Source organism: Spermophilus citellus (genome assembly GCF_964194105.1).
Source record: "Spermophilus citellus genome assembly, chromosome: 7".
Classification (NCBI taxonomy): domain Eukaryota; kingdom Metazoa; phylum Chordata; class Mammalia; order Rodentia; family Sciuridae; genus Spermophilus; species Spermophilus citellus.
Genome location: NC_138188.1, coordinates 98,525,068 through 98,552,086, shown reverse-complemented (window position 1 = coordinate 98,552,086; position 27,019 = coordinate 98,525,068). Strand labels below are relative to the sequence as shown.

The following is a 27,019-nucleotide window of genomic DNA, read 5'->3' as shown; positions in this document are numbered from 1 at the left end:
AGGGTATGGAATGATAATAACTTTTGTTCATTGTTGATGGGAATGTAAAATTATACAGCCATTTTGGAAGACAGTTTGGCAGTTTCTTATAAAACTAAACACATGCTTACCATATGATTCAGCAATTGCTTTTCTTGGTATTTTCCCAAATGAGTTGAAAACTTATGTCCACAACAAAAACCTGAACACATTTGTTATAGCAGCTTTATTCATAATTACCAAAACTTGGAAGCAATCAAGATGTCTTTCAGTAGGTGAATGAATAAATAAGCCTTTAGATAATGGAATATTATTCAGCACTAAAAAGAAACTAGTTATCAAGCCATAGAAAGATATGGAGGAACCTTAAAAATGCATGATACTAAGTGAAAGAAGTCAACTTGAAAACGCCACACATTATGTGATTCCAATAACATGACATTTTGGAAAATGCAAAACTATGGGGATAATAAAAAGACTGGTGGTTAGCAGAGGTTAAGATGGAGGGATTGATGAACAGGGAGAGTACAGAGGACTTTTAGGGCAGTGCCACTGCTGTGTATGGCATTACAGTTGTCAGTACATGCTATTATTATTTGTTAAAACTCACAGAAAGCACAACACAAGTGAACCCTGTGCGAACTATGGGTAGGGTGAAGATGTGTCAATGTAGGTTCATCAATTGTAACCCATGGACTGTTCTGTTGGGGATGATGACAGTGGGGGAGTGTGTGCATATTCAGGAGCAGAGAGGATACAGAAAATCTCCGTACCTTTGCTTAATTTTGCTATGAACCTAAAACTGCTATAAGCACCACTTAATGTAAAACAACAACAAACAAACAAAACATGAATGGCCCTTCCTGGTTCTCAGCTAAAACATACGTAACTCTCAAAATACACATAGGTCCTAATGGGCTTTTTAATTCGCCACCTGAATAAACCCTTTACCCTCAATTTCCTCAATTTTTTGATGCCTGTAGTTCCTACCCAAGCTATAGAGGGCTATAAGACTCCCATGTTCTTTTACATAAAAATCGGTCTGATTATAAACTATTAGCAGGTATTTGTTGAACTCCTGTGTGCCAGGCCCAAATGTATCACTAGATCTGACCAAAGGCTCAGGCAGTGAGCTCAGACCAGACAAGTAGCCTTCCCGAGATCATTAGCCAGTGTGCCAAGACAGCTGGCCAGGGCCCTGGTCTCTAGGCTGAACGTAGAAATGGACAATATGCTAAAAACTATAAGAGAGGACTCTAAAGTTTATTTCAATCACAATTTTTGCTTATTGTAAAAACCAAACAATGCAGAAATACTTAATGTAAAATGTATTAAGCTCCTAATGAAAGTGACTAAGTGACTACATGTCCCAGTATGCTTGGGACAACTCTGGTTTTTACCTGCTGTTCTGGTTAATACATTAATAGCCTACCTTGTCATTTCACCAGGGTACCTCTTTAGGTGATTATTTATAGGGATATTCTGTCTTGATCCTCTTCCACAACAATTAACACTACTTAAAAGTTTGAATTAATTAATTTTTTCCCCCATAGATTAGCAAACATTTCATTTACAAAAATGGGACCATCCTAGCTTGTCTTTTATGAAAAGGAGTAAACAACATGCTTCCTCCACTAACTGGATCCCAGCCACTCTGAGCCATCTGGCCCTTTGGATTTTTGAAGCTTTGAGTGACTGCCCCAAGCCTGTACCTCCTGCTGTCCCCCGGCACACACACACTTTTTGGGAGAAGGCCAAGGAACAAGGGAGCATGCACGTACCATGTATAGTGGCCGGCTACACTGCTGGATACAGTCTGTGTATATCACCATGGCTGCCCGCCGGAAAATTCCCAAATCTGCTGATGACATAATCACACCATGATAGTCAGAGAAAACACAAACACTGGGAAACATTTGGAGCTTTAGAGGCTGGAATGCTATAGTCTTCATTTATGAAAATGTACTAGAATGCTTTGCACCTAATAGGTGAGCACTAAATGTTTGCTTTAAAAGTTGGTGTTGTCATGGGGGGAATGCCATATCCATGCATCATAACCCAGAACAGCAAGCAAGATGGACATGAATAACAAGCACCTGCAAACGACATGAGTGGCTCGGTGTCCCTTATTCTATTTCCCTGAGCTGGCTTCCATTTATTTACAGTTTGCTCTGCAGGTATTTCTTTCACAGCAGAGATGTCATGGGTCCCCTCAAATCAACCTTAAAACATTCCACTTTCCTTAGATAATGGGAAATCTTAGCTTGTGAAGGTTCCATCTCTATTTCTCAGTGTATGAGTTAAGTAAGAACTGAACCAAGGGATCCTGGGCTGTACTGTGTTCAGAAAGCCTATCTGTATTGAAGCAATAGTCAAAATACCCAAAAGAATGTAAGTTAAGTTGAGAAGAAAAAGACAGGGAAGTTTTTTAAAAATGCAATCTATCAAAGGAAGATATGAAATGTAGTAAGTGTGTTTGTTATAATTGCTATTGAATAGGGTCAAGGTCAAAGGTGGGGCTGTCTTTATGTGAGTCTGCCCACATTATAGACATCAAATGCAACACTGGGTCTGTCTAGAATAATCATTTCAGTTCCCAGTTCTGTTAAGAATACTATTTTATGCCTATAATCCCAGCTATTTGGGATGGGGAGGCAGGGGGATTGCAAGTTCAAGACCAGCCTGGACAACATAGTGAGGCCCCGTTAGAAAACAAAGCAAAAAATATCTAGAGGAGAATGAGAATGCTACCCCTTGTTAAGGCTACCCCATACACTGAATTTAACCAGGAGTGAGGGGTCTACCTATGTGACAACCCAGAAGAGGTTGGGTTGGAATTCAGCCTCGGCTCTGAGCCTCCCTCCATCCCACCACAACAATCCTGCCTGACCTGTCCACAGAGCAGAGCTGACAGCCTGATGGGCTTCTTTAATAAGGAAACAATCTAGAACATTGGGAAGGATGGCAGGACATTACCTGTGTCAGACACATCTGAATCAGTGGGAGGCAGAGAAGAAAAGAGAGAAAGAAATGATTTGTAAGAAGGAAACCAAACAGGTAGACTACTGGTCATTTTATTATTTTCTCAAAATAATGGCTATAATTTTATTTTCTAATTATAAAGTAACGTTTGCTCATCAGAAAGAACAAAGAATCTTTCTGCCTATCTCAAACAATCAGAAATTGACTCCTCAAGGAATGAATCAAGACTTTTCTCTCTCCCTGTTTACTTTTGTGCACGAATTACAATTTATACTCCATCCTCTCTCATGAACAATTCCTGAAGTCCTTTTCTAGAGCTCTAGGACTAAGGGACACGGTTGTGATCTGGGCAGGTAGCTCTATGACTTTCTGTTCTATTTTTGAAATGTTCTGTTTCATCTCTGCTGTCTTTCCTACATCTATGCTTATTTTCTTGAGTGACCTCAGGGCCACTCCTATTTAAAAAACAATGGTAGCGTGGGAAATGGATAGAGAGGTCAGAGTGGGTTCAACCACTGTCCACTAATCACCTCTGACTTTTGAACTAACTGTAAACATAATCATTGTCACAAGGAAATAGCAAGCTTTCCTTCTGACTCTGGTAAATCTATAACCACCCGGGAAAGACTCCCTGGGCATAGAACTTGAAAATACTTAGTTCAACCCTATGCCAGCCATTGTCCTGTTACCATTTGTCTCTTTGTCCTGTGCCTCCCTGGGGAGGCTGTATGACTACAGTGGGTTCGCTCACTGTCTTTGGATGAAGAAAATGGGGAGTACTGGCAAAACTCAAGGGACAAAGGAAAGAGAAAGAGCTCAGAGAGGTTATTTCCCTGCAGCCCTCCGTGAGAGGAGAGACCATGTCTGTCACTGGAGGTCACTGTTCCTTTCAGAGTGACTTCCTCTCTATGACACATTTTGGTAACCATTTCCTACCTTTCTTTGGGGTTTATGGATGGTAAAGGCCCAATGCCAGTGAGCCTTTCCATTCTCCTCTACTCCACCCATGTCTTGTGACTAGTCCCTTTGTGAATAAATTGTCATCAATTTTTGTGTGTGACATCATTTTCCTGTCAGGACTCTCATAAATTATTGCATGGTCATAGCATAACATGAAATTCCTTCTTGTTTAAAAGGAAAACGAATTTAATATTGTGTTACCTTTGGTCCCATTGGGACCATTAGGATAGCATGACCATGGTGGTAGTCATTACCATTACCTATGTCTATTTTCAAGTTGTTGTTTTGTTTCCTTAACTCTAGAAGAAACCAGAATGACAACATTCTAATTTATTTTCCTTATCAAAGTCTGGTTTACATGACTCCACTCACCTTTGTTCTGGAAGATGGGGCATGGCCAAAGCAACTTATCAAATGTTCTACTCCAATGGCTAGTGCCACTGGGGCATTTGAAGGTATACTGGCTATGTTAATGCCAAGGGTAGGTCAACTTACCATGCCCAAAGAAAATTAAACTGTGAGCATGAGAATGTATCTTATTTGATCTTCTGGACTTCAGGCCATTTGTTTATATTGAATTGCTCTTAGACCTGGGCCAAAGGGGTCCTTTATTTTAGAGGACCTTTATTCCCCCATGAGTGAGAAGTCTGCAGGGTAAGGGGACCAATCCTTCCTTTTCTGGATCTCATTCTCAATTCCTGGAACTAAAAATTTTCTTCTCAGATAACCACGGCCTGCTCTCAGGGTCTGCAGAGCCCCCTCCTCTGGTTTATATTCCCTGAGGGCAGATGACACCATTAGTGCGCAACTCTGTCCAAGGAAGGCAAGCCGGGCCATTTGTGAGGAATGTGGATGGACACTGGATATTGGACAAGGATGTCTTTATGCAGATCTGAGAAACCCCTTAAGATAGAGAATAGAGAACAAAGCCAGAGGTAGGAAGAATAGCTAGGTTCTGTAGTTGTTCTTTTGAGGGTCCCAAAATTCTAAATCTGAACCTGGACCTTCTAGGTTGTAATGAAGATAAATTTAACAGTTTGCTATTTTCTTTCTTTCTTTTTAAAATTATTATTATTATTATTATTATTATTATTATTATTATTATTATTATCATCATCATCATCATCATCATTTTGGTGCTGGGGATCAAACCCAGGGCTTTTTATATGCTAAACACATGCTCTACCACTGAGCTATATTCCCAGTCCTTCCTTCTCTCCCTCCCTCCCTCCCTTCCTTCCTTCCTTCCTTTTTTTTCATACTTAATAACTTTGAGCCTGTTTTATAAATTTGACATTTTCACATATATGTAAGTGAGCTTTAGTTTGCATTCTTCCCCTGGGCTCTGTGAATATCAGGGGCAGGCCTAAGCTTATATGCAATAATTTGTCTTTAAATATACAAAAGAATATTTAAATTTGACTTCATGCACCTTAAAATGATTTTTTTAATGTAAATGCTCTAAAACAACTTAAACTTCCTCCAGTGTATGACAAATAAGCAGCAGATCACAAGCATGCAGAACCCTCAGTGCTCCCTGATCAGTTCACACTGTCCTTGGAAGTTAAGCAGGTACCTACAATTGACAAATTTGTCTCAAAAAGTTCTTGCTCTAGAGCCTGGAAATACTATCTAATCTATTCTTGACAACCATTTCGCATAGTTAGAGGAATGCTTCTTTTTGAAAACTGCAAATAGAAAAATGTTCCTCTACGTGGGATAGTGGTATGACGAACATACCATTCTTCAAATGTACTTTCAAAGTTGAGCGAATTATATGGTGTTTGCAACTAGGAGCTGGAGGTATGTCTAGGCTCTGAGGTGCAGTAAGTTTAGTTTCTTAGCTGCAAACAGAACTAGTGATAACAGCTAATTCAATCCTATAAGGGAGAGGAATCTCTTGGAGAGAAACACAGCACAGACTTCAGAGCATGCAGTCATGGTGACCTGTCACATCAGTTAGGGTGAGTGAAGGCAATTTCCTGCTTTTTCAGGGGAAGTCAATTCAGGTGTTCACATAGAAAAATAGGTGACTCACCTATCTTGAAACGACCCATGTAGTAGATCTGGGTACTGAGGGCCAGAGAAGCCAGAATATGGATTGCAGACAAGATGACCCAGAACCACACATCATTTTTTCCAAACACCTAGGAATAATAATGGAGGTTACCTTGATCTACAGCCTTCTGAGGACTCATTAAATAAAACCATTCTCTTAGGCATACTTAAGGAGTTAAAAACTGAGCTGTGTGTGCATTTTGTTTTCTCCCCCTTCTTGGAACTCACAGGGATCTTTCTGCACAATGGACAGGAAAAAGAATGTCTATCTGGGCAAATGGAAATGGAAAAGAAAAAGAAAGGGGGGAAGGCAGCTAAATGGCCACAATAATGGGGCCATAGGTCTAATGTAGGGGCTAACGCTCTTCAAATAACTGAAGACCATCAACACTGTGGTCCAGGCACATTCAGAAAGTAGGTTCTGTTTTTTCAGGTTGGTCTCTCCAAAATCAGCTGGGATGTTTCTATTCCAATCTCAAATGAGTCAGGTCTCAGCTTAATATTAAAACTATCCAGGGGTAATTTTACAGGAGCATGTCACATTGTTAGAAATAACCAGCTGCATAAGTAAGAGTGCCTTGAGTGGACCCAGGATGACAGCGAACCCAAGATTACTGTAAATCCAAACCTGTACACTCGAGGTCCAACAAACAAACAAACAATACAAAAAGCCCCTCAAGAGAGCACTTTTTGAGAGCCAGACAGAAGGCACATATATAGAAAGGAACGCACCACTCCAAGGACGGTGATCATGATGACCACGGCAAAGGAGGCATAGGCAGAGTAGGCGCTGGCATTGATGTCCGGGTGGCGGGTCTGATAGAGCTTCAGCATGCAGAGGCCAGCGATCATGTACATGAAGGATGTGTCTGATGACCCAGAAGAGGAGAGGAGACAAGAGGTTTAGTGGGTGACAGACAGATGACACATTCCTGTGTTTCCTACATACTCTGAGTACCCCCTCACTCAGTGCATGTAGTATTTGCTGCTTTCAGACTGTGTGTAGACCTGCAGCAGTCAGCCTCCCTTGCTGCACTCTCTAGGCAGACCCAATGTGCTCCATTCCTAACCCCTCTCCAAGGCCATGCTTGGCTCTTAAAAGAAAAACACATAATAGGATAACAATCAACTCTCCCCACTTGCACAGTGTTTGCTTTTTAAAGGCTGATGTTCAAGAGTGATAGCAAAAGAATCCCTAATGGTGACAGTTTAGGCAGTGTGATGGTAAGATGAATGTCAGGTGGGTGTAGGAGGTTGCTCTCAGCACCCTGAAATATAACCTCATTGATTACTGCATGTGTGTGTGTGTGTGTGTGTGTGTGTGTGTGTGTGTGTGTGTGTGTGGTTTTATAGCCTAGTGATGGAAAATAGCTAGTCATTAAATGTAGCTTAGCTGAATTAGAACTGGGAAATGGGAAAATGCAAAGCAGAATGCATTGTCATGACAATGCAGGGCCCTATACTACTCAAAACTTTGCAAATAAATTAAATGTCTGATAATAACAAAAGTTAATGGTGGTGTGGGGGAAATGGAAACTCACACAGCTAGTGGAAATACAAATTAATACTCTGGAGAGAAATTTGTTAATTTTTGGCAAAATAAAAGATGCATATACAGGTGACTCACAAAATTCTAGGTCTCCCAGGGAACCTCTCTTACATCTGCACAAGGAGACATTTATAAGGATGTTCATTGTATGTAATAGCAAAATATCGGCATCTAAATGTTGTTCAATGGAGGAGTTAATGTGATATCTTTTATAATAGAATATGGTAATCCTTAAAAATGTATGAATTCCATGTTCTTGATTTAGTTTTGAAAAATCCTGAAAACACTGTTGAATGAATAAAGAAGGTAGAAAAACGATGTGATAAATTAACATTAATTTACTATGTTTGAACGTGATTAAAATATAAAAATAAACTGGAAGGATAAATATCAAATTAATCTTAGTTGTTCCTCCAGGGAAAATATTGAAAAATGAATTTAGTTCATGACACTTTATTTCTTAAAATGTAAGTCTAAGGTAAATACTTAAAAGTGTTGACTTTTTTCATTCAGAGTGGTGAATGATATTGTTCTCTGTAGTTATCTCCACTAAAAAGGCTTTATAACTTAAAATGATTAAATATAACAGAATTATGGTGGTGTTCTAACAGCAGGAGGCCAGAGAAGAAATATAAAAATGACTCTTTTAAATATCCTTACCCTGGAAAGTGGAGGACATTGCTAATTGGTTACCAGCTCAACTCCTCCCTCCCTCCTCTTGTAACAGCCTCAATATTGACTCAGTATTTACCCCTTTCAATTTAGAAATAAACATGCTTCCAGCCCCTTGGCTTCAGGAAAGCTAGTCCTGCCCTTGGTTCCAGGGATGGGTCTGATTAGTCTAAGGAAATCCCAACTCCTTTGCTGACTGGTGTAGCAACCCAGGCCTGAGCTAACCAGGATTTAGGGAATAATTCAGGAATGGGCTCAGGGGTGTAAGAGAACATTCTCTGGGGGTTTCTTGAAGTTTCCTTGTTCTTTAATGATGGCCCCTGGAAGCCAGCTTGAAAGCCCCTCTGGACTTGGGGAATGGTGATGTGAAGCCAGCACCTGCTCTAACTACTTTTGCCACCATGAGTGAAGTTAATCACGGTATAAAACCAACATATTGGCTGGGTACAACCAAAGGGATTCCATAGAAAAATGGAAACATAGTCAACAGATTCGTCAACCATAAACCCTTTCTATCTCTGTACTTTGAGTGAGCTATTAGATGTCCTTATTACTCAACCCAATCTGAACTGGGTTTCCTATTATTTTTACTCCAGAGCAGTTTAACTGCTAAATTACACCAAGTTATTCCAGAAGTCTGTTGGTGGATTCTCCATGACTTGCTGCCTAATGCTTAGCCCATTGTCTTCCTTTAGGTCTCTCTATGGGATTATCATTCAGCATCAAGTGTTTTCTAGTCTAAAACGTGGTGTAAAGGAAAAATGGTAAAATGTGGAAATCACACTTTGTGTTAGGTGCTCTCAGATCACTTCAGCTCACACAAAATGACTTTTAATTCCTGCAAGTTGAGTTGAGCATTTTTGGAAAGGTCCCAGAATAAGACTCCTAGAACTCAAATCTTTGTAGTTGTTATAAATTCTAATTACCAAACTGGAAATTGGAGTAATTAGGACAGACATGGTAACAAGCACTGAGCACTCCTTCCATCATCAGTGCAATGCCCATAGCGTAGAAGAGACCAAAGTGTTTGGGAATCCCGTACTCCTGAAAAAAGAAAAAGGTAGGTCAAAAGGAGGACACTGGTTAGTGATGTGCTCCCAGAAAGTGAAAGCCTAGGCTTTTGGCCTCAAGCAGCTCATTATACGTAATATATCATCTCAACATCAAGCCAGATGTCCTTCTCCTTTGCAGATCCTGTCTGGAATCATGGTCATTCCCAGCTCCTACCTCTGATTTGCCCACACTGTCCTCACCATAGCAAAGATGTCCTTGGCTTCCAGGGCTCTTCGATGGAGAATGTCCCGGCGCAAGACTATCAGCAGGAAGAGGAAGCCCAGAAGCACATGGCCCAGGTTACTCAGAATATTGTTGAAGGCACTAAGGGATGAGTGAGAAACCATGAGGGTGAAGGTCATCAAGAGAATTCAGAAAATGAATGAATGCACAAATGAGTGAGTGAGCTCGGCATTTTCACCACCAACCTGTCCTTAAGATTTCAGGACTGGAAAGTCATAGAAAATCCTCTTTAACCTAGCTCCTTCATTTTAAGATGTTTATTTAGCTTATGATAATATGTCTATTCCCTTTCAGGAATGCCCGCTCAGCATCCCTAACACTGGCCCCATCTCTTCTTGTCTCCATGGCACGGCAAAATATAAGTCCTAGGAAAGAAAGCTGACCCAAGTTTGTAGCAATATTCAAGTTACATAGCATATTCACTAACTGTGAACTTAAGGACAAATGTTGGCCAATCACAGCCAACAGCTTTCTATCAGGAAACGAAAGCTGATTTAGCTCTGGAACAAGAAGCCAACCTCCAGAAAAGTGTTCTTTCCTTGTCATCAAGTTCTAGCTAGAGATCAGCCATGATGGCTGCAGGCCTGGGGTGAGGTCCTCACTTCACTAACAGCTGAGGGAGCTTCAGCAAGTCCCTACCTGGCTATGCCTAAGCATCTTCATCTAAAAAGTGCTGGCAATGAGCATCTATCTCATGAGTTTTTGGATAGACTGAATGAGACTACAGGCTGCCAGCTCATGTCCATGAGCTCATGCCATGACAACCAAGGACCTGACCTTTTCAAAAACACTGATGCCTGCTTCTCAGCAGGTGATTTTAGGAATGTGGCCGGAGGGCTCTCAGGAATGAGAAGCATACCTGCTCTTAACCACTGGGTTGAGTTCCTCTTTACCCTAATTGGAGTAGTTTTCCACAGTTGCTTTTAATGTTTTTGAAAACTGAAACCACATTAGACAGAAAGGAACCTCTACATGCCTCATGAGCAACCAGAGGACTGGGTTTACCTCAGGACGCCCAAGGGGTGAGCACAGAGGAAGTTGTAGTAGCAGATGTCCTGGTTGCCAGTGACATTTACCACCTGTAAAATCAAGTGTGAGAAGAGGAAATGTGGTTTTTCTCCATCCTCCGAGCCCCACCTGAAGTCACAAAGAGCAGACGGGGCTCCCAGCCATGTCCTGTCAGTGGCTCACTGTGTATCTGGTGAGCTTTCCTTGTTAGGGCTGGTTCATTCTTTACCACCATTGCATATCACAGGCACGTTTCCCATAAATGTTAGCATCGAGCTTTTTTTTTTTTTTTTTTTGAATTGGGGGATGAATTCAAACATGCTTTACCACTGAGCCACATCCCAGTTCTTTTTAATTTTTGAGTCAGTGTCTCACTAAGTTGCCTAGGGCCTTGCTAATTTTCTGAGGCTATCCTCGAATTTGTAATCCTCCTTCCTCAGCCTCCTGAGTAACTGGGATTATAGGTGTGCCCTTCCAGGTCCAGCACCATTGTGCTTTGAATGCAGACATTCTATGTGTCTCACTAAGTGGCCTCAAGATGGAATTCAGCCAAGTGTAGGTCCTTTATTATCATAATAAAAGGACTATGAAAGAATACTATCATTTGCACCTGTTTTCTAAGTCTGCCTTGCTAGGCCCTATTTTCTTTATAAATGCTGGGGAATATGGAGTAGCCCCATTCTCTGGGTGGAAACGATAACCACCATTAGCAGGTAGACTTGTGTGCATTCTGCTGTCCATGTTTATCGCCATCTATCAAGAACCTACCCAAGCCACAGCACGGCCACAGCTGTGTTTTCTCACAGGGGCCCCAAAGTATGCAGAGAATATTTACATTATAAACAGTGTTTTTCAAACCTCATAAAGTCCTTGCCCTCATTATGTAACAAGTATGGAATGAACTAAATATTTTTAGACCATTAGCTCTCAAACATGGCTGTACTTTGGAATCAGTAGGGGTTTAAACAACATTGATACCTAGTACCACTGATACCCTGATCTTCCTGGGGCCCAGCCTAGACACTGGGATTTTTTAAAGTATCCCAAGCAATTTTAATGCACAGCAAAGTTTAAGAGCCACTGCAACAGAAATGTCTTCAGCCCTGTGCTGTTCTACAGTGGCTTTCTCATGTGCCTCAAATTCTGGAGAATTCACACTTAAAGTTACCTGGGCTCCAAATTAAATTCTCACATGTGAGTGATTTAGACCATCGGGTTCTGTGAAGGAGCAGTGGAGATTCTCAAGCTGTTTTGACATTGTCTTTATTTGATGTTTAACTTTTTTTTTTGTTTACATTTTACATTTTCTTTTTGTTTTAATATTTTTCTAGCTTCATGAAGCTGTCTTTCATTGTACAAAACTTATTTAACCTCCATGAGAAGGCACGGGTTAAAATAGATATCAGATTTCTTTGTTATGGTTTGAAACTTTACTCCTTGTTCCATGATGATCAGAGAGCTTAGACTGGAAAATAACAGAAGCAATTGGTAAATATTGTAAGTGAATGCGTGCAAGGTAATAATTTCAAGTTGGTAGACAAAACAATATAAAAAGTCCAAGGTTCCTTTGTGATCAAACAGTTGGGAAAGAGATTGAAAGGCCTGGTAAAAATCAGGCAATAGAGAAGTCCAACTGGAACCCAAATGGAAAAGTAATTCTTGAACTGATTCCAAGTTACACCTTTCTGGTAGGTCACAGTGAAGACTTTCCTGAGATTCTGGGGCTAGAGGCAGCACTTACTGTCTGGTAGGTGATGACCAACTGGATCACAGGTAGTGCATAAAACACAGCGATGGTGATGATGTTCCTAAGCAGGCAGAAAGAACCGCAGACAGACATTTCCAAGTTAAGAACAGAATCTGCTCAGTTAAAAACAAACAAACAAACAAACAAACAACAACTCTATAACTTGCAAAAACACCTAGAAGCTAATATTTGGCTCCTGTTTCTCTAGTTTTCCTTTTCTCTTCTTTTCCATTTGGTACACAATATCTTGACTAAAGGGGAGGTCTATTTATTTTAGCTTATGAAAATATTAACTTAAATGATATATTTAAAGGCTAATGATTGGCACCTAACAAATATTAGTCTTTTCCCTTTTCTCTTTATACAACCATTAGCAAAATAGTATAAAATCTGCTTCTGGTTCAACTGCATAAGAAAGCCTAAATTTTTAGGATGCTGTTATGGTTTAGATATGAGGTGTCTCCCAAAAGCTCATGTGCAAGACAATGCAAGAAAATTTAGAGGTGAAATGATTGGGTTATGAAAGCTTTAAGATAATCAGTGCATTAATTCTCTGGTAGGGATTAATTGGATGGTGACTTTAGGCATGTAGGTTATGGCTGAAGAAAGGAGCTCCTGGGGGAATGCCTTTGGAGTATATATTTTGTGAACTGAGCTTAGTTTCTCTCTCTGCTTCCTGGTGGCCGTGTCCTGAGCCACTCTCCTCCACCAAACTCTTCTGCCATGATGTTCTGCCTCACCTTGGGCACAGAGTAATGGAGTTGGCTGTCTTTGAACAGAGACTTCTAAAATTGTAAGCCCCAAGTAAACTTTTTCTCCTCTAAATTGTTCTTGTCAGGTCTTTTTGTCACAGCAGTGAAATGGCTGAAAATGGATGCCATTAGATTAAAAGTGATCAGAGTGCAAGTAATGGTCGAGTGACTGCACGCCAAGGGTGTAGCTCTCTTAGATAACTCTTAGTTCCATAATGATAGTCCCACTAGGAAATTCTATGTGGCCCCATTGTCCCTGTTTTCTCAGTAATGTCTGTGTTCAAGGACATAGGGCATTATTCAATAGAAAAGAATGGGAAGGGTTGCTTCACAAGAGGGCCTGGGCCTTTCTCAGGGGAGGAGGAGTCCTGGCCTGGTTGCTCAACCTTTTGGCTGGGTGGGAGGTTGCATCCATGAGTATGACCACCACAGGTCTATTTATCATTAGCTGGTGGCATCATTGCCTATCCCTGTGCCTCATTAAGCATCAACTTGTGACATAAGGGTTGCGTTTTTTACAAAGAACTTAAATTTAAGTAGTTTGATTTTATTTAGGGAACCATATGGGTCATCCACTTACCAAAAATAAATCTTATATTTTTTGCTGACAATTCTCCGGTCCTTCCTGGACAGATCTGACAGATAAAGGAACATCTGAGATACCAAAGAAAAAGAGAACACAAATCTGTACCTGAATTTTCTTGCATAAAACAGGGAGACTGACAAATTTCAATTAAATCCTTCCCTAGAATTTAAATTATTCAACAAGACTTTTCTTTTAATTTTGCTTTCCAAGGATACTTCAATAAAAATCGTTATATTTTCTTGAAATACTAAGAACTGGCTGATGGGAACCATGATTAGGTGTCTGAAGGCTTCTTATATGTTGAGTATTGATTTCCCAGCTTTTAGAGCTATACACCACATGGTTGTTGAATTATAAAAGGTTGAAACTGTATGATTATGTTCATATCTTTTACTGGTACAATATGGTAAATATATGGCAGAAAGAAAAAAACTTTACTCCTGAAAGACGATATGTATAAAAACTGGGAACTGTTGCAGGACGCCCCTCCAGTGGATCTTTCCCTCTGGTTGAATCCCTTCATCCCTTCTTGTCCACAGTTAGCCACCTCAGATCCTGAGAGTGTTTAATGCTCTATCTTTAATTGCTCACATTTCCCCCTCAAAAAAGTGTTAATGAACAGCATATTGCCTTGATTATGTACTTATGTTTTAATTAAACTTTCTAGGAAATTTCATTTTCTTGAAGGAAACCGAGGTACTGGTGAAGTTTATTCTATAGTTGAACTTTCTTGCCCTCTTAAAAAGCGTGGCCAGACAGAAGAAGTACCTTTGTCCGGATGACGTTTTTGTCACTCTCAATATCTGGCATGGTGTCAAAGTCACTCTCTTCCACGGAGCTGTCTGTGTCTGAATGGCATGGCTGCCCACCATCAGAGGGGGACATCTGCCTTCCAGGGCTGGAGCTCGACTCATCTGAAACAGAAAACTCACTAGCCTTTAAGAGCCAAGGACCCCTATGAAGTCCATTTCTCTGCATAAAGCACAGTGCTGACTCATTCTAGAAAGTACCATATTGGTCAAAAATCCCTCCTTGCCCATGAGGCATGCTCTTCCCTCATACCTTCCCAATGGACATTTAGCTTTCTCTTCTATTTTTATATTTAGCTTGTCTATCTTCAGGGCTGAATATGTTTTAGAATATAAAGACATCTGCTCTATTAACAATTTGGATAAAAAAATAACACTGTGCTTTTATTTCATGTCTCATATTTTAAAATGTGAAAACAAATATATAAACATATATATGCTTATAGTTATGTGTAGCATCTACCATAAAGATGTGTAAGCACACACGTATCAGCAGCTATATATTTCTCACGGATAAAGTATTTATACACAGAAATCCCCCACATGCCATATCTATGATTATATAAAGAGAACAACATTCTCAGGCAGAAGGATTCTTCTGTTCCCATGAATGTTTCCCAGAGCAGATGGGATTTGTGCAGCATGAGCACATGAGTGGAGCCTACCTTCCGTTTTATTTCTTCTGTCAGATGGCTTTAAAAAAATCCTGTTCTTACAGAACTAAAAATAAACAGCCTACACTGAGCCCACATGCTCAAAGTTACAGAAAAACAGGGTAGGAACACAGGACTCCCAGTCCCTGGACATGGACATTTTAAGGAGCATCTTTGACAGGCCCATGGGTATCCTAGAAGGGGCAGGGTGCTCAGTGGGCTCCAGCTCACAAGGCAGGAACAGTGATTCTGTTCTTTTGAGGCAGCTTAATTAGTGCTGGGTTTGCCACAGGAATGACTGGGTGGCACTGAGCAGGCTCAGTTGTGAAGGTAGCCAAAATGGAGGGCTATCAGGCTATCATGGTTCACCTGCCAAGCTGCCTCAGTCTTCCCACTGCCCTTACTCCACTGAAACCTGAGAATGCAATGACTGATCAATTGATGTCAGGTTCGCTGTGACACATCTTTCATGCCCTAGACTGGGGCTGGATATGTAAAAGTCCCTAGTAGGCCTTGGGAGTTGATGGAAACCATTATAGGGAACAGATTCAGGTGTGTCTAGCAGAGCCAAGAAATGGAACAAGAGAACTGCAGAAACTTAGAGCTGGAAGGAAGCTTCCAGATTATCTAACCGACTCCTCTTATAAATAAAAGACTATTTCATAGGAGACTGACTTGCCCATGATCATGGTTCTTAGTGGCTGGAATGCCACTTGTATGTTAATCTATGCAGGATCAGGAAACGGTTCCACCAATAGGCTCATCATAGGAAATACCTATTGTCCCATAATTGCTCCCTTCAGGTGTGCTGGCAGCAATGGGATGTGACACCGCCATGTTTCCAGAGCCTGTGAAAAAAAAATCAAACAGGCAAACATTTTATGTCTAGCTGCTAACACAAAACAATGCAACTCTAAGTAGCTCTAATCCAGATCACAGTATTTTAAATTTAATTTTCTTTTTACTCTGAAAGTCACCAAATTGTAGTCCTTAGGCCAAATCTAGCCTACTAGCTGCTTTTATATGGCTCTCAAACCAAGAATGGTTTTTACATTTTTAAATGTTTGGGGGAAAGATCAAAATAAGAATAATATTTCATGGCAGATGAAAATTATATGAAATTCAAATTTCAGTATTCAATTCTAAAGTTCTAGTGAAACACAGCTACCCTTGTTTGAATATAAATATGGTTGCTCTTGTGCTACAATGGCTGGTTGAATAGTTGCAACTTAGACGATATGACCTAGAAAACTTGACATATTTATTATTTGACTCATTAAAGAAAAAAAAATGATGACTTCTGCCTGACAGTATTGCAGAAGCATAGTATCCTGGGTCTGGAATCACTGGGAGGAAGGCTACCACCAAACTGAAACACTAGAGATAAACTAGAACTGTTAAGTCATAATAGTTTGGAGGTTCATTGTTATACCATTTAGCAGTTCCCTAACTATAGTCAGGAAGTCCAGGTAAGATGGAAGTTACTGCACTCACTGCAGCAGTAAGTGCTGACAACATGAACTCAAGACATGGAGACTGTGGCAGTGTGGCTATACTTCTACTGGCTGCTGTTTACTGGAAACTTACTGTACTAGACACTTTTTTAAGTTCTCCCCAATAATTTAGTCCTTTGACTTTTCTAGTTCTTTGAGGAATAGACTGGAGGCAAAATAGGTGTGTTTGTAGTCAACTGGTTTTGATAGTAAGAGAAAAATAGACTCAGATAATGCTCCTCAAAAATTTCCAGTGAAATAAAGACTTCTAGAGTCAGGGAGAGTGAACTCATTGCTCTGAGAATCTAGGGATTTTTCTGGAGCCACCCCATCATAAGCACCAGAGAAAAATATTTCCCAGACTTCTTCTTAATGGCTATTAGGCAAGATGCTATCCCTTTAAGTTTATGCCTTTCTGAGAATTAAACCAAACTGAACCGAGAGGATGAGATCTATGAACTAGCAGGCATCCAGGAAGGATCTCAGAATCTGACTTAGTGCCACAATGTTTGCAAGAGCCGCATCATCTATGGAATTTCATGAAGACATATCTTCACTGCCTTCTGAACTCTGCCAGGGATCTGGATAATGTCTGGCTGATGGGGATGTCAACAAATTCCTTTCTGAGAAGTGAAATTGCTGGTGTCACATGACAGATAAAGAGAGTCTGTGAATCAATTAGCCAGTTTGTCTATGTCTCTGTCTCTCTTTTTCTCTCTCTCCAGTGCTGGAGATTAAACCCAGGGTCTTGCACATGCTATGCAAATACTCTACTACTGAGTAGAACCCCCAGCCCACTGGTCAGCGTCTTACATTTCTTCCAGGATATATGTTTTAAGTGAAGAAACTTAGAGAATATTCTAAAATACCCTTACTGTAAATACATTTCTATGTCTTCAATGAAAATTTAATTTATTATAACTTCCAAGAAAGGTACAATGTACAACACATGTAAAAGAACCTAAAGCCTTAAATATTTCCTAGTTGTCAGTCAACTTTCTTCATCCAACTTTCAAATTTCATTTCCTTTGGTGGGTCGTAAAAATATTCAACACCACTTTGTAGGCTTGATTTTTTTTTAACTCTTTGTGTACCCGTTTGTTTCCTCCAAGAAGAAAAATAATTCAAAGTTAAGGTTACAAACTTTTAGCTAGGTGATGAGAAACAAATCTAATGTACTTGGAGACCCATTTTCCTTTGGTGTCTTAGCTAAGAGCTGGCTGAACTGCAAGGCTTTTTGCGAATGCTGTGTTCTTGGCAGGCAAGGTTGTTCCCAGAGCTTGCAGAATGTAGACTTTGACCCTTAGAGTGCATGTTCCCTGGCGTTCTTAGTAAGCTTGATATGTTTATTATTTAGAGAAAGAAAGTTCTTGACCTTCCTTGGGCTAACCCATACATATGCAACACAGCATCATACCACCAATGCTTTTTACCCAAGTTTGAGGCAAACGAACAAAAGTAGTTTACCTTCAGTCTCTTAAGTATGAGGGAGCAAATCTTTTGAGCACAATAAATGTTAAGTGAAGATGCTCTGTACAATTTATCTTCCTTTTTTTTTTTTGATGGAGGGCAGATTTGGCCACAGTTATAGCACAGAGCTTTGTTGTGCTTCTGCTACTGCTACTATTGACAAGTACCACCACAATTACCACCCCCTGGTACTGCTGTAGCTCCTAATGCTTTTATTGCTATTATTGCTGCTACTACTTCTACTGGATGCTGTTTATTGGAAAATTACTGTACTAGACACTCTTTTAAGTTCTCCCCAAGAATTTAGTCCTTTGACTTTTCAACAACCTATAGATGTGGGTACTCTTATTATCATCATTTTAAAGATGATAAAATAGAGGTGCAGAAGGAACAAACAGTTTGCCCGGTCACTTAGAGGATGGTGAGTGCTAAAGTGTTAAAATTTACCTTCCTTTTAATTTTAAAAAAAATTTAAATTGTTGATAGACCTTTATTTATCCATATATGGTGCTAAGTATCGAACCCAGTGCCTCACACGTGCCAGGCAAGTGCGCTACCACTGAGTCACAGCCCCACGCTTTATCTTCTTTTTTTTGAGGTTCATTATTTATTGTATATATTTAAGATGTTTAACTTATTTTGATAGAAATATGCATAGTGAAATGGTTACTATAGGTAAGCAAATCAACATATCCATCACCTTTCATAGTTACTTCTTTTTTATTGTAAGAGCACCTAAAAACCACTCTCTTAGAAAAAAGTTTTAATATAGGATACAATACTATTAACTAGAGTCCTCCTGTACATTAGACTCATTCGTCCTACATAAATACAAGTCTGCAAGTCTACTCACTGTTTCTATGTCTTATTCAATGTGTTGTCTGCTCTAGATTTCACATATAAGTAAGATCATACAGTGTTTTCTAGATTATATCATTTAGCAGAAGGTCCTCCAGGTTCATCCACAGAATCACGTAAAAAATGGTAGTATCTCCTTTTAAAAGGTGAATAATATCTCATCGTGTATATGTATCCCAAAACTTAGGGTCTTAATTGAAAAAGTACAGATATTTTCCTTAAAACTATGAAAAACTGGCAACAAACATGTTACTTTCACATAGTGCCTGAGAATATTTTTTAAGGAGGCTGTGGTTCCTTTGTATCTCCACTTTAATAAACTCCTATTTTTAAACAGTAAGAACAACTTTTGCTGTTTAGATTGGCTGGTGTGTCTTGTCAATGATTCCCTGTAGGGTAAGGCCACAGTGCTCCTTTTTTTTTTCTGTCTAGTTTATTGCCAGAGTCTAAAGATAAACCCCTGCTGTGGTCTCATGCTTAGATGATGTTGTAGTCTTTTACATTTCCCTCAGTATTTTTATATTAGCCTTTAAAGTTTAAGCTTCCGGTTTTTAACCATTAACCTATATATTTTGTTTAAAAGATAATTTTGAAAAGTTATTACGTGTGCAAATAGTACATAAAGAATGACATGGGAAACCGTTAGACTTCCAGTGTTAGTGGGATATGGAAAAACTGGAAGTGTGCACAGAAAAATGCCTAAGTTCTTCTGTGGTAGGAGGTTGAAATGTTCCTGGGAAGGTTTCAACCTGTTCTGGGATGTGTAATCAAAAAGAAACAGGGCTGGGCTGTATTTGCCTCACATGTGTGAGGCACTGGGCTTGATCCTCAGCACTACATAAAAATAAATAAAGATATTGTGTGTCCATCTACAACTAAAAAATATTTTAAAAAAAGAAAGAAAAGAAAAGAAAAGCCAAAAACTAAAATCAAAGCAAGGGAACAAATAAGGATCACCAGTTTTGTTAGGTAACAACTACGTTAAAATGAAAAAGTCAGCTGTATAGGTCTTTACAGACTTGGATGAACCACTGATGTCTGTGCTCTGCACTGGCTCCTAATTGAGCACGCTCTGATTTTGGTTTAGTTGCTGGCCCTGTTCACTTGGAGGCAACTGCAACATCATGGCTTCTGTCATGGATAGGAACACCAAGGTTGTTGTACAGTACAACTGCCAGATATAAAAATGAGTGACTCTATGGGTTTATCCATGCACGATTTTAAATATGAGATCAACCAAGGTGAATAACAAAATTCTGTTAATTTTCCTTATGTCTAAGGCCTTTTAAGAATGCAAAAAGTCAAAGCATATCCTTCTAAACTTCAAAGTGTAATCATGGTCATATTTATATTTTAAACTGTACAGCATTTAAAAAGCAGAATTAAACACAAGATAACAGTTTACAGGACAGATCAAAATGTTCTGGCTGGGAATAGCAGACATAAGATTGTGAATGAACACATCTTAATGAAGACACTTGTTTGGGTATATTTTTTCTCTGAGCATGAGCCTCTTGCCATCTGTCTCCTTTTTATCCTAAATGCCCTATGTGAGCAGAAGAAATTCATTTCCAGTTGAGCATGTTTGGGTTTTTCAGGGATTTCATATTTACAGTTGTCCTGCCCCTTTCACGAGATTGGAAGCTGAAGAGAGTCAGAAATGATGTGAACTAGCCATCAGGAAATGTTATCTTTATACCAATAGGCTACTACTCCAACTAGTCTCATGTTTTGTTTCAAAAGTTGAAGAAGACTTGAAGAGAACCATTAATCTTTAGAGAGAACTGACGTCACCAGACTGCGGCGGAGGAGATAACTTCATTGAAACGTGCGGCTACACCATCAAATAAATTTATAGGAGTAAACAGTAACTCAGCAGTCAAACAGAACAAGAAGTAACATGAGCAACTTGAAAAAGCAAGGAAGAAAAGGAGTACAAACAATGCAGGACAGCCTAAATATTCAGGAGGACCTAGAGTCATCAGAAAAATGGTCATATAAAGAACTCAAGGAACACCTTAGACAGATGGAATGGAACCTTAAAGAGGATACGAGACAGCAAATTCAAGCAGCGAAAGAACACATTGAGAATGAATTACATAAACAGATAAAAGAAGAAGTTAAGCATCTTTATCAGGAGATAGAGATTATAAAAAATAATCAAACAATAATTCTAGAAATGAAGGAAACGATAAACCAAATTAAAAACTCAATTGAGAGTATCACTAACAGAGTGGAGCAAGTAGAAGCCAGAACGTCAGATAATGAAGACAAAATATATCATCTTGAAAAGAGTCTAGCCAACTCAGAAAGGCTGGTAAAAAATCACGAGAAAAACATCCAAGAGTTATGGGATAACATAAAAAAACCAAACTTACGAGTCATCGGGATAGAAGAAGGTACAGAGATTCAAACCAAGGGAATGAGTAACCTGCTGAATGAAATAATTACAGAACTTCCCAGAAATAAAAAAGGAAACAGATATACAAATTGAAGATGCATACAGGACACTGAGCACACAAAATCACAGTAGACCAACGCCAAGACACATTGTTATGAAGATGTCCAATATACAGAACAAAGAGAAAATATTAAAAGCTACAAGAGAATGGAGACAGATTACATTCAGGGGTAAACCAATAAGGTTAACAACGGATTTTTCATCACAGATGCTGAAAGCGAGAAGATCCTGGAACAACGTATTACAAACACTGAAAGACAATGGATGCCAACCAAGAATTCTGTATCCAGCAAAATTAAGCTTCAGGTATGACAACGAAATAAAAATCTTTCATGATAAACAAAAGTTAAAAGAATTTGCAGCCAGAAAACCAGCATTGCAAAGCATATTGAGCAAAACACTACACGAGGAAGAAATGAAAAAAAATAACCAAAACCATCAGTGGGAAGTGCCTCAGTAAAGACAGAGGGCGAGGGGAAAGATAATCATGGAAAAACAAACTAAATTTTTTTAAAAAAGGATAAATAATCAAACATGGATGGAAGTACAAACCATATATCAATAGTAACTCTGAATGTTAATGGCTTAAACTCTCCAATAAAGCGACATAGGCTGGTATCATGGATTAAAAAAACAAATCCAACAATATGCTGCCTCCAGGAGACACATCTGATTGGAAAAGACATACACAGGCTGAAGGTGAAAGGATGGGAAAAAATATACCACGCACACGGTCCTCGTAAGCAAGCAGGGGTGGCCATCCTCATATCGAATAAAATCGACTTCAAGACTAAGTTAATCAAAAGGGATAAGGAAGGACATTATATACTGTTAAAAGGAACCATTCACCAACAAGACATAACAATTATCAATATTTATGCACCAAATAATGGTGCTGCGACATTCATAAAACAAATTCTCCTCAAGTTCAAGAATCAAATAGACCACAACACAATAATTATGGGTGACTTCAACACACCTCTCTCACCATTGGACAGATCCTCCAAACAAAAGTTGAATAAAGAAACTATAGAACTCAATATCACAATCAATAACCTAGACTTAACTGACATATATAGAATATATCAACCATCATCAAATGGATATACTTTTTTCTCAGCAGCACATGGATCCTTCTCAAAAAAAGACCATATATTATGCCATAGGGCAACCCTCAGTAAATGTAAAGGGGTGGAGATAATACTTTGCATTTTATCTGATCATAATGGAATGAAACTGGAAATCAATGATAAAAGAAGGAAGGAAAAATCCTACATCACATGGAAAATGAACAATATGTTACTGAATGATCAATGGGTTACAGAAGACATAAAGGAGGAAATAAAAAAATTCTTAGAGATAAATGAAAATACAGACACAACATATCAGAATCTATGGGACACAATGAAAGCAGTTTTAAGAGGAAAATTCATCGCCTGGTGGTCATTCCTCAAAAAAAAGAAAAAACCAACAAATAAATGAGCTCACACTTCATCTCAAAGCCCTAGAAAAGGAAGAGCAAAACAACAGCAAATGTAGCAGAAGGCAAGAAATAATTAAAATCAGAGCGGAAATCAATGAAATTGAAACAAAAGAAACTATTGAAAAAATTAACAAAACTAAAAGTTGGTTCTTCGAAAAAATAAATAAGATCGACAGACCTTTAGCCATGCTAACGAAGAGAAGAAGAGAGAGAACTCAAATTACTAACATACGGGATGAAAAAGGCAATATCACAACAGATGCTACAGAAATACAGAAGACAATTAGAAATTATTTTGAAAACCTATATTCCAATAAAATAGAAGATAGTGAAGACATCGATAACTTTCTTAAGTCATATGATTTGCCCAGACTGAGTCAGGAGGATACACACAATTTGAACAGTCCAATATCAATGGATGAAATTGAAGAAGCAATCAAAAGACTACCAACCAAGAATAGCCCAGCACCGGATGGGTATACAGCGGAGTTTTACAAAACCTTTAAAGAAGAATTAATACCAATACTTTTCAAGTTATTTCAGGAAATAGACAAAGAGGGAGCTCTTCCAAATTCATTCTATGAGGCCAACATCACCCTGATTCCGAAACCAGACAATCGAATACAAAAACACATCAAAAAAATTGTGCACCATGATCAAGTAGGATTCATCCCTGGGATGCAAGGATGGTTCAATATACGGAAATCAATAAATGTTATTCACCATATCAATAGACTTAAAGATAAGAACCATATGATCATCTCGATAGATGCAGAGAAAGCATTCGACAAAGTACAGCATGCCTTTATGTTCAAAACATTAGAAAAACTAGGGATAACAGGAACTTACCTTGACATTGTAAAAGCTATCTATGCTAAGCCTCAGGCTAGCATCATTCTGAATGGACAAAAGTTGAAGGCATTCCCTCTAAAATCCGGAACAAGACAGGGATGCCCTCTATCACCACTTCTATTCAATATAGTTCTCGAAACACTGGCCAGAGCAATTAGACAGACAAAAGAAATTAAAGGCATAAAAATTGGAAAAGAAGAACTTAAATTATCACTATTTGCGGACGACATGATCCTATACCTAGAAGACCCAAAAGGATCTACAAAGAAACTACTAGAACTAATAAATGAATTCAGCAAAGTGGCAGGATATAAAATCAACATGCATAAATCAAAGGCATTTCTGTATATAAGCGACAAAACTTCTGAAATGGAAATGAGGAAAAACACTCCATTCACAATATCCTCAAAAAAAATAAAATACTTGGGAATCAACCTAACAAAAGAGGTGAAAGATTTATACAATGAAAACTACAGAACCCTAAAGAGAGAAGTAGAAGAAGATCTTAGAAGATGGAAAAATATACCCTGTTCATGGATAGGCAGAACTAACATCATCAAAATGGCGATATTACCAAAAGTTCTCTATAGGTTTAATGCAATGCCAATCAAAATCCCAACGGCATTTCTTGTAGAAATAGATAAAGGAATCATGAAATTCATATGGAAAAAATAAAAGACCCAGAATAGCAAAAGCAATTCTAAGCAGGAAGTGTGAATCAGGCGGTATAGCGATACCAGATTTCAAACTATATTACAGAGCAATAGTGACAAAAACAGCATGGTACTGGTACCAAAACAGGCGGGTGGACCAATGGTATAGAATAGAGGACACAGAGACTAATCCACAAAGTTACAACTATCTTATATTTGATAAAGGGGCTAAAAGCATGCAATGGAGGAAGGATAGCATCTTCAACAAATGGTGTTGGGAAAACTGGAAATCCATATGCAACAAAATGAAACTGAATCCCTTTCTCTCGCCATGCACAAAAGTTAACTCAAAATGGATCAAGGAGCTTGATATCAAATCAGAGACTCTGCGTCTGATAGAAGAAAAAGTTGGCTCCGATCTACATATTGTGGGGTCGGGCTCCAAATTCCTTAATAGGACACCCATAGCACAAGAGTTAATAACAAGAATCAACAAATGGGACTTACTTAAACTAAAAAGTTTTTTCTCAGCAAGAGAAACAATAAGAGAGGTAAATAGGGAGCCTACATCCTGGGAACAAATTTTTACTCCTCACACTTCAGATAGAGCCCTAATATCCAGAGTATACAAAGAACTCAAAAAATTAGACAATAAGATAACAAATAACCCAATCAACAAATGGGCCAAGGACCTGAACAGACACTTCTCAGAGGAGGACATACAATCAATCAACAAGTACATGAAAAAATGCTCTCCATCTCTAGCAGTCAGAGAAATGCAAATCAAAACCACCCTAAGATACCATCTCACTCCAGTAAGATTGGCAGCCACTATGAAGTCAAACAACAACAAGTGCTGGCGAGGATGTGGAGAAAAGGGTACACTTGTACATTGCTGGTGGGACTGCAAATTGGTGCGGCCAATTTGGAAAGCAGTATGGAGATTCCTGGGAAAGCTGGGAATGGAACCACCATTTGACCCTGCTATTGCCCTTCTTGGACTATTCCCTGAAGACCTTCAAAGAGCATGCTACAGGGATACTGCCACATCGATGTTCATAGCAGCACAATTCACAATAGCTAGACTGTGGAACCAACCCAGATGCCCTTCAATAGATGAATGGATAAAAAAAAATGTGGCATCTATACACAATGGAGTACTATGCAACAATAAAAATGACAAAATCATAGAATTTGCAGGGAAATGGATGGCACTAGAGCAGATTATGCTTAGTGAAGCTAGCCAATCCCTAAAAAACAAATACCAAATGTCTTCTTTGATATAATGAGAGCAACTATGAACAGAGTAGGGAGGTAGAGCATGAAGAAAAGATTAACATTAAACAGAGACATGAGATGGGAGGGAAAGAGAGAGAAAAGGGAAATTGCATGGAAATGAAGGGAGACCCTCATTGCTATACAAAATTACATATAAGAGGTTGTGAGGGGAATGGGAAAATTAACAAGGAGAGAAATGAATTACAGTAGATGGAGTAGAGAGAGAAGATGTGAGGGAAGGGGAGGGGGGATAGTAGGGGATAGGAAAGGTAGCAGAATACAACAGTTACTAATAGGGCATCATGTAAAATTGTGGATGTGTAACCGATGTGATTCTGCAATCTGCATTTGGGGTAAAATTGGGAGTTCATAACCCACTTCAATCTAATGTATGAAATATGATATGTCAAGAGCTTTGTAATGTTGTGAACAACCAATAAAAAACATAAAAAAGTCTTTACAGAGAGATATAAAATTAAAACTTCCCTAGAGAAAAAATTGGGGGGGGGGAGGGGAGTCAAAGAAATTTTGAAAAAGAGTAGAGATCAGGACTAGAATTTGAAACCCATTTCCAGGCAGGCTGATGATGGGTTTTGTTCCTTGAGTTCCCCAAACTCAACATGCTCTTTGTCTTATCCCCATCAGACCCTGCTCTTTGATAAGTAGCTTATGAAATAATGACTCTATCCAAGACACAGTTTGGTCAGTGCCATGGTTTGAATATGGCTTCAGTGTATCCTTCAAGGTTTATGTATTAGAAGTTTGGTCCCCAGTGTGGCAATGTTGAGAGGTGGGCCCTTGTGCAAGGTAATTAGATCAGGGGATTAATAAAGTTCTTACAGGACCCTAATTAGTTCCCAAGAGAGCAAATAAAAGAGCAAGCCTGGGCTTCGAATCTCTTCAGGTTCCTGTGTTGTCATGTGACTCCTTTTGCACACGGTCTATCTACTTCCTCTGTCAAGCTGTGGTGCAGCCAAGGGGGCCCTCACCAGGGGCGGAACACATGGAGCTGCCTGATCTTGTACTTTCAGCCTCTAAAACCATGAGTTAAATAACCTCTTTTGTTTACAAATATTTAGTCTCAGATATTCTTTAATAGTGACCCTGTGGAGAGCAGGCTTTGCTCTGCTCTGAGTAGCTCCATGATTACAGAACAACAATTTTCAGGCTGTGCCTAAACTTGAGTTACTCCATGTTGAGTTTAAGTGCTAAGGTGGAATGATTCCATACCTTGTTTGTACAAGTAAACAACCACTATCTGCCTGGCACAACCATGAGACACAAACTGATGAATAAATTAATCACGGCAATAAAAAAATGACCACCTTTGAACTTATGAAAATAATCAGAAGCATATATGGATGCATGGGCATATCAAACTCATATTTGGAGACCCATATGGGAAGAGCCCCCTCAAGAG

The 27,019-nt window shown here is 39.1% G+C and overlaps 1 protein-coding gene across 5 annotated transcripts in view; it reads right to left on the bottom strand.

Annotated features, from left to right (window-relative positions):
• SIDT1 (SID1 transmembrane family member 1) overlaps positions 1–27,019 on the bottom strand; it is a gene marked incomplete at its 5' end in the record, with an annotated part of 89,928 nt that overhangs the window by 13,542 nt on the left and 49,367 nt on the right. For 3 of the 5 annotated variants that reach the window (XM_081301642.1, XM_081301645.1, XM_081301646.1), the window contains 10 exons: positions 1,761–1,840; positions 5,939–6,068; positions 6,712–6,848; positions 9,127–9,244; positions 9,454–9,577; positions 10,502–10,575; positions 12,246–12,312; positions 13,584–13,657; positions 14,358–14,503; positions 15,828–15,899. In XM_081301642.1, coding sequence (XP_081157768.1) covers positions 1,761–1,840; positions 5,939–6,068; positions 6,712–6,848; positions 9,127–9,244; positions 9,454–9,577; positions 10,502–10,575; positions 12,246–12,312; positions 13,584–13,657; positions 14,358–14,503; positions 15,828–15,899 — 1,022 coding nt within the window. Of the gene's footprint in view, positions 1–1,760; positions 1,841–2,955; positions 2,971–5,938; positions 6,069–6,711; positions 6,849–9,126; positions 9,245–9,453; positions 9,578–10,501; positions 10,576–12,245; positions 12,313–13,583; positions 13,658–14,357; positions 14,504–15,827; positions 15,900–27,019 lie in introns of all 5 variants that reach the window. The other 2 variants (XM_081301644.1, XM_081301643.1) reach the window with 2 other exon arrangements.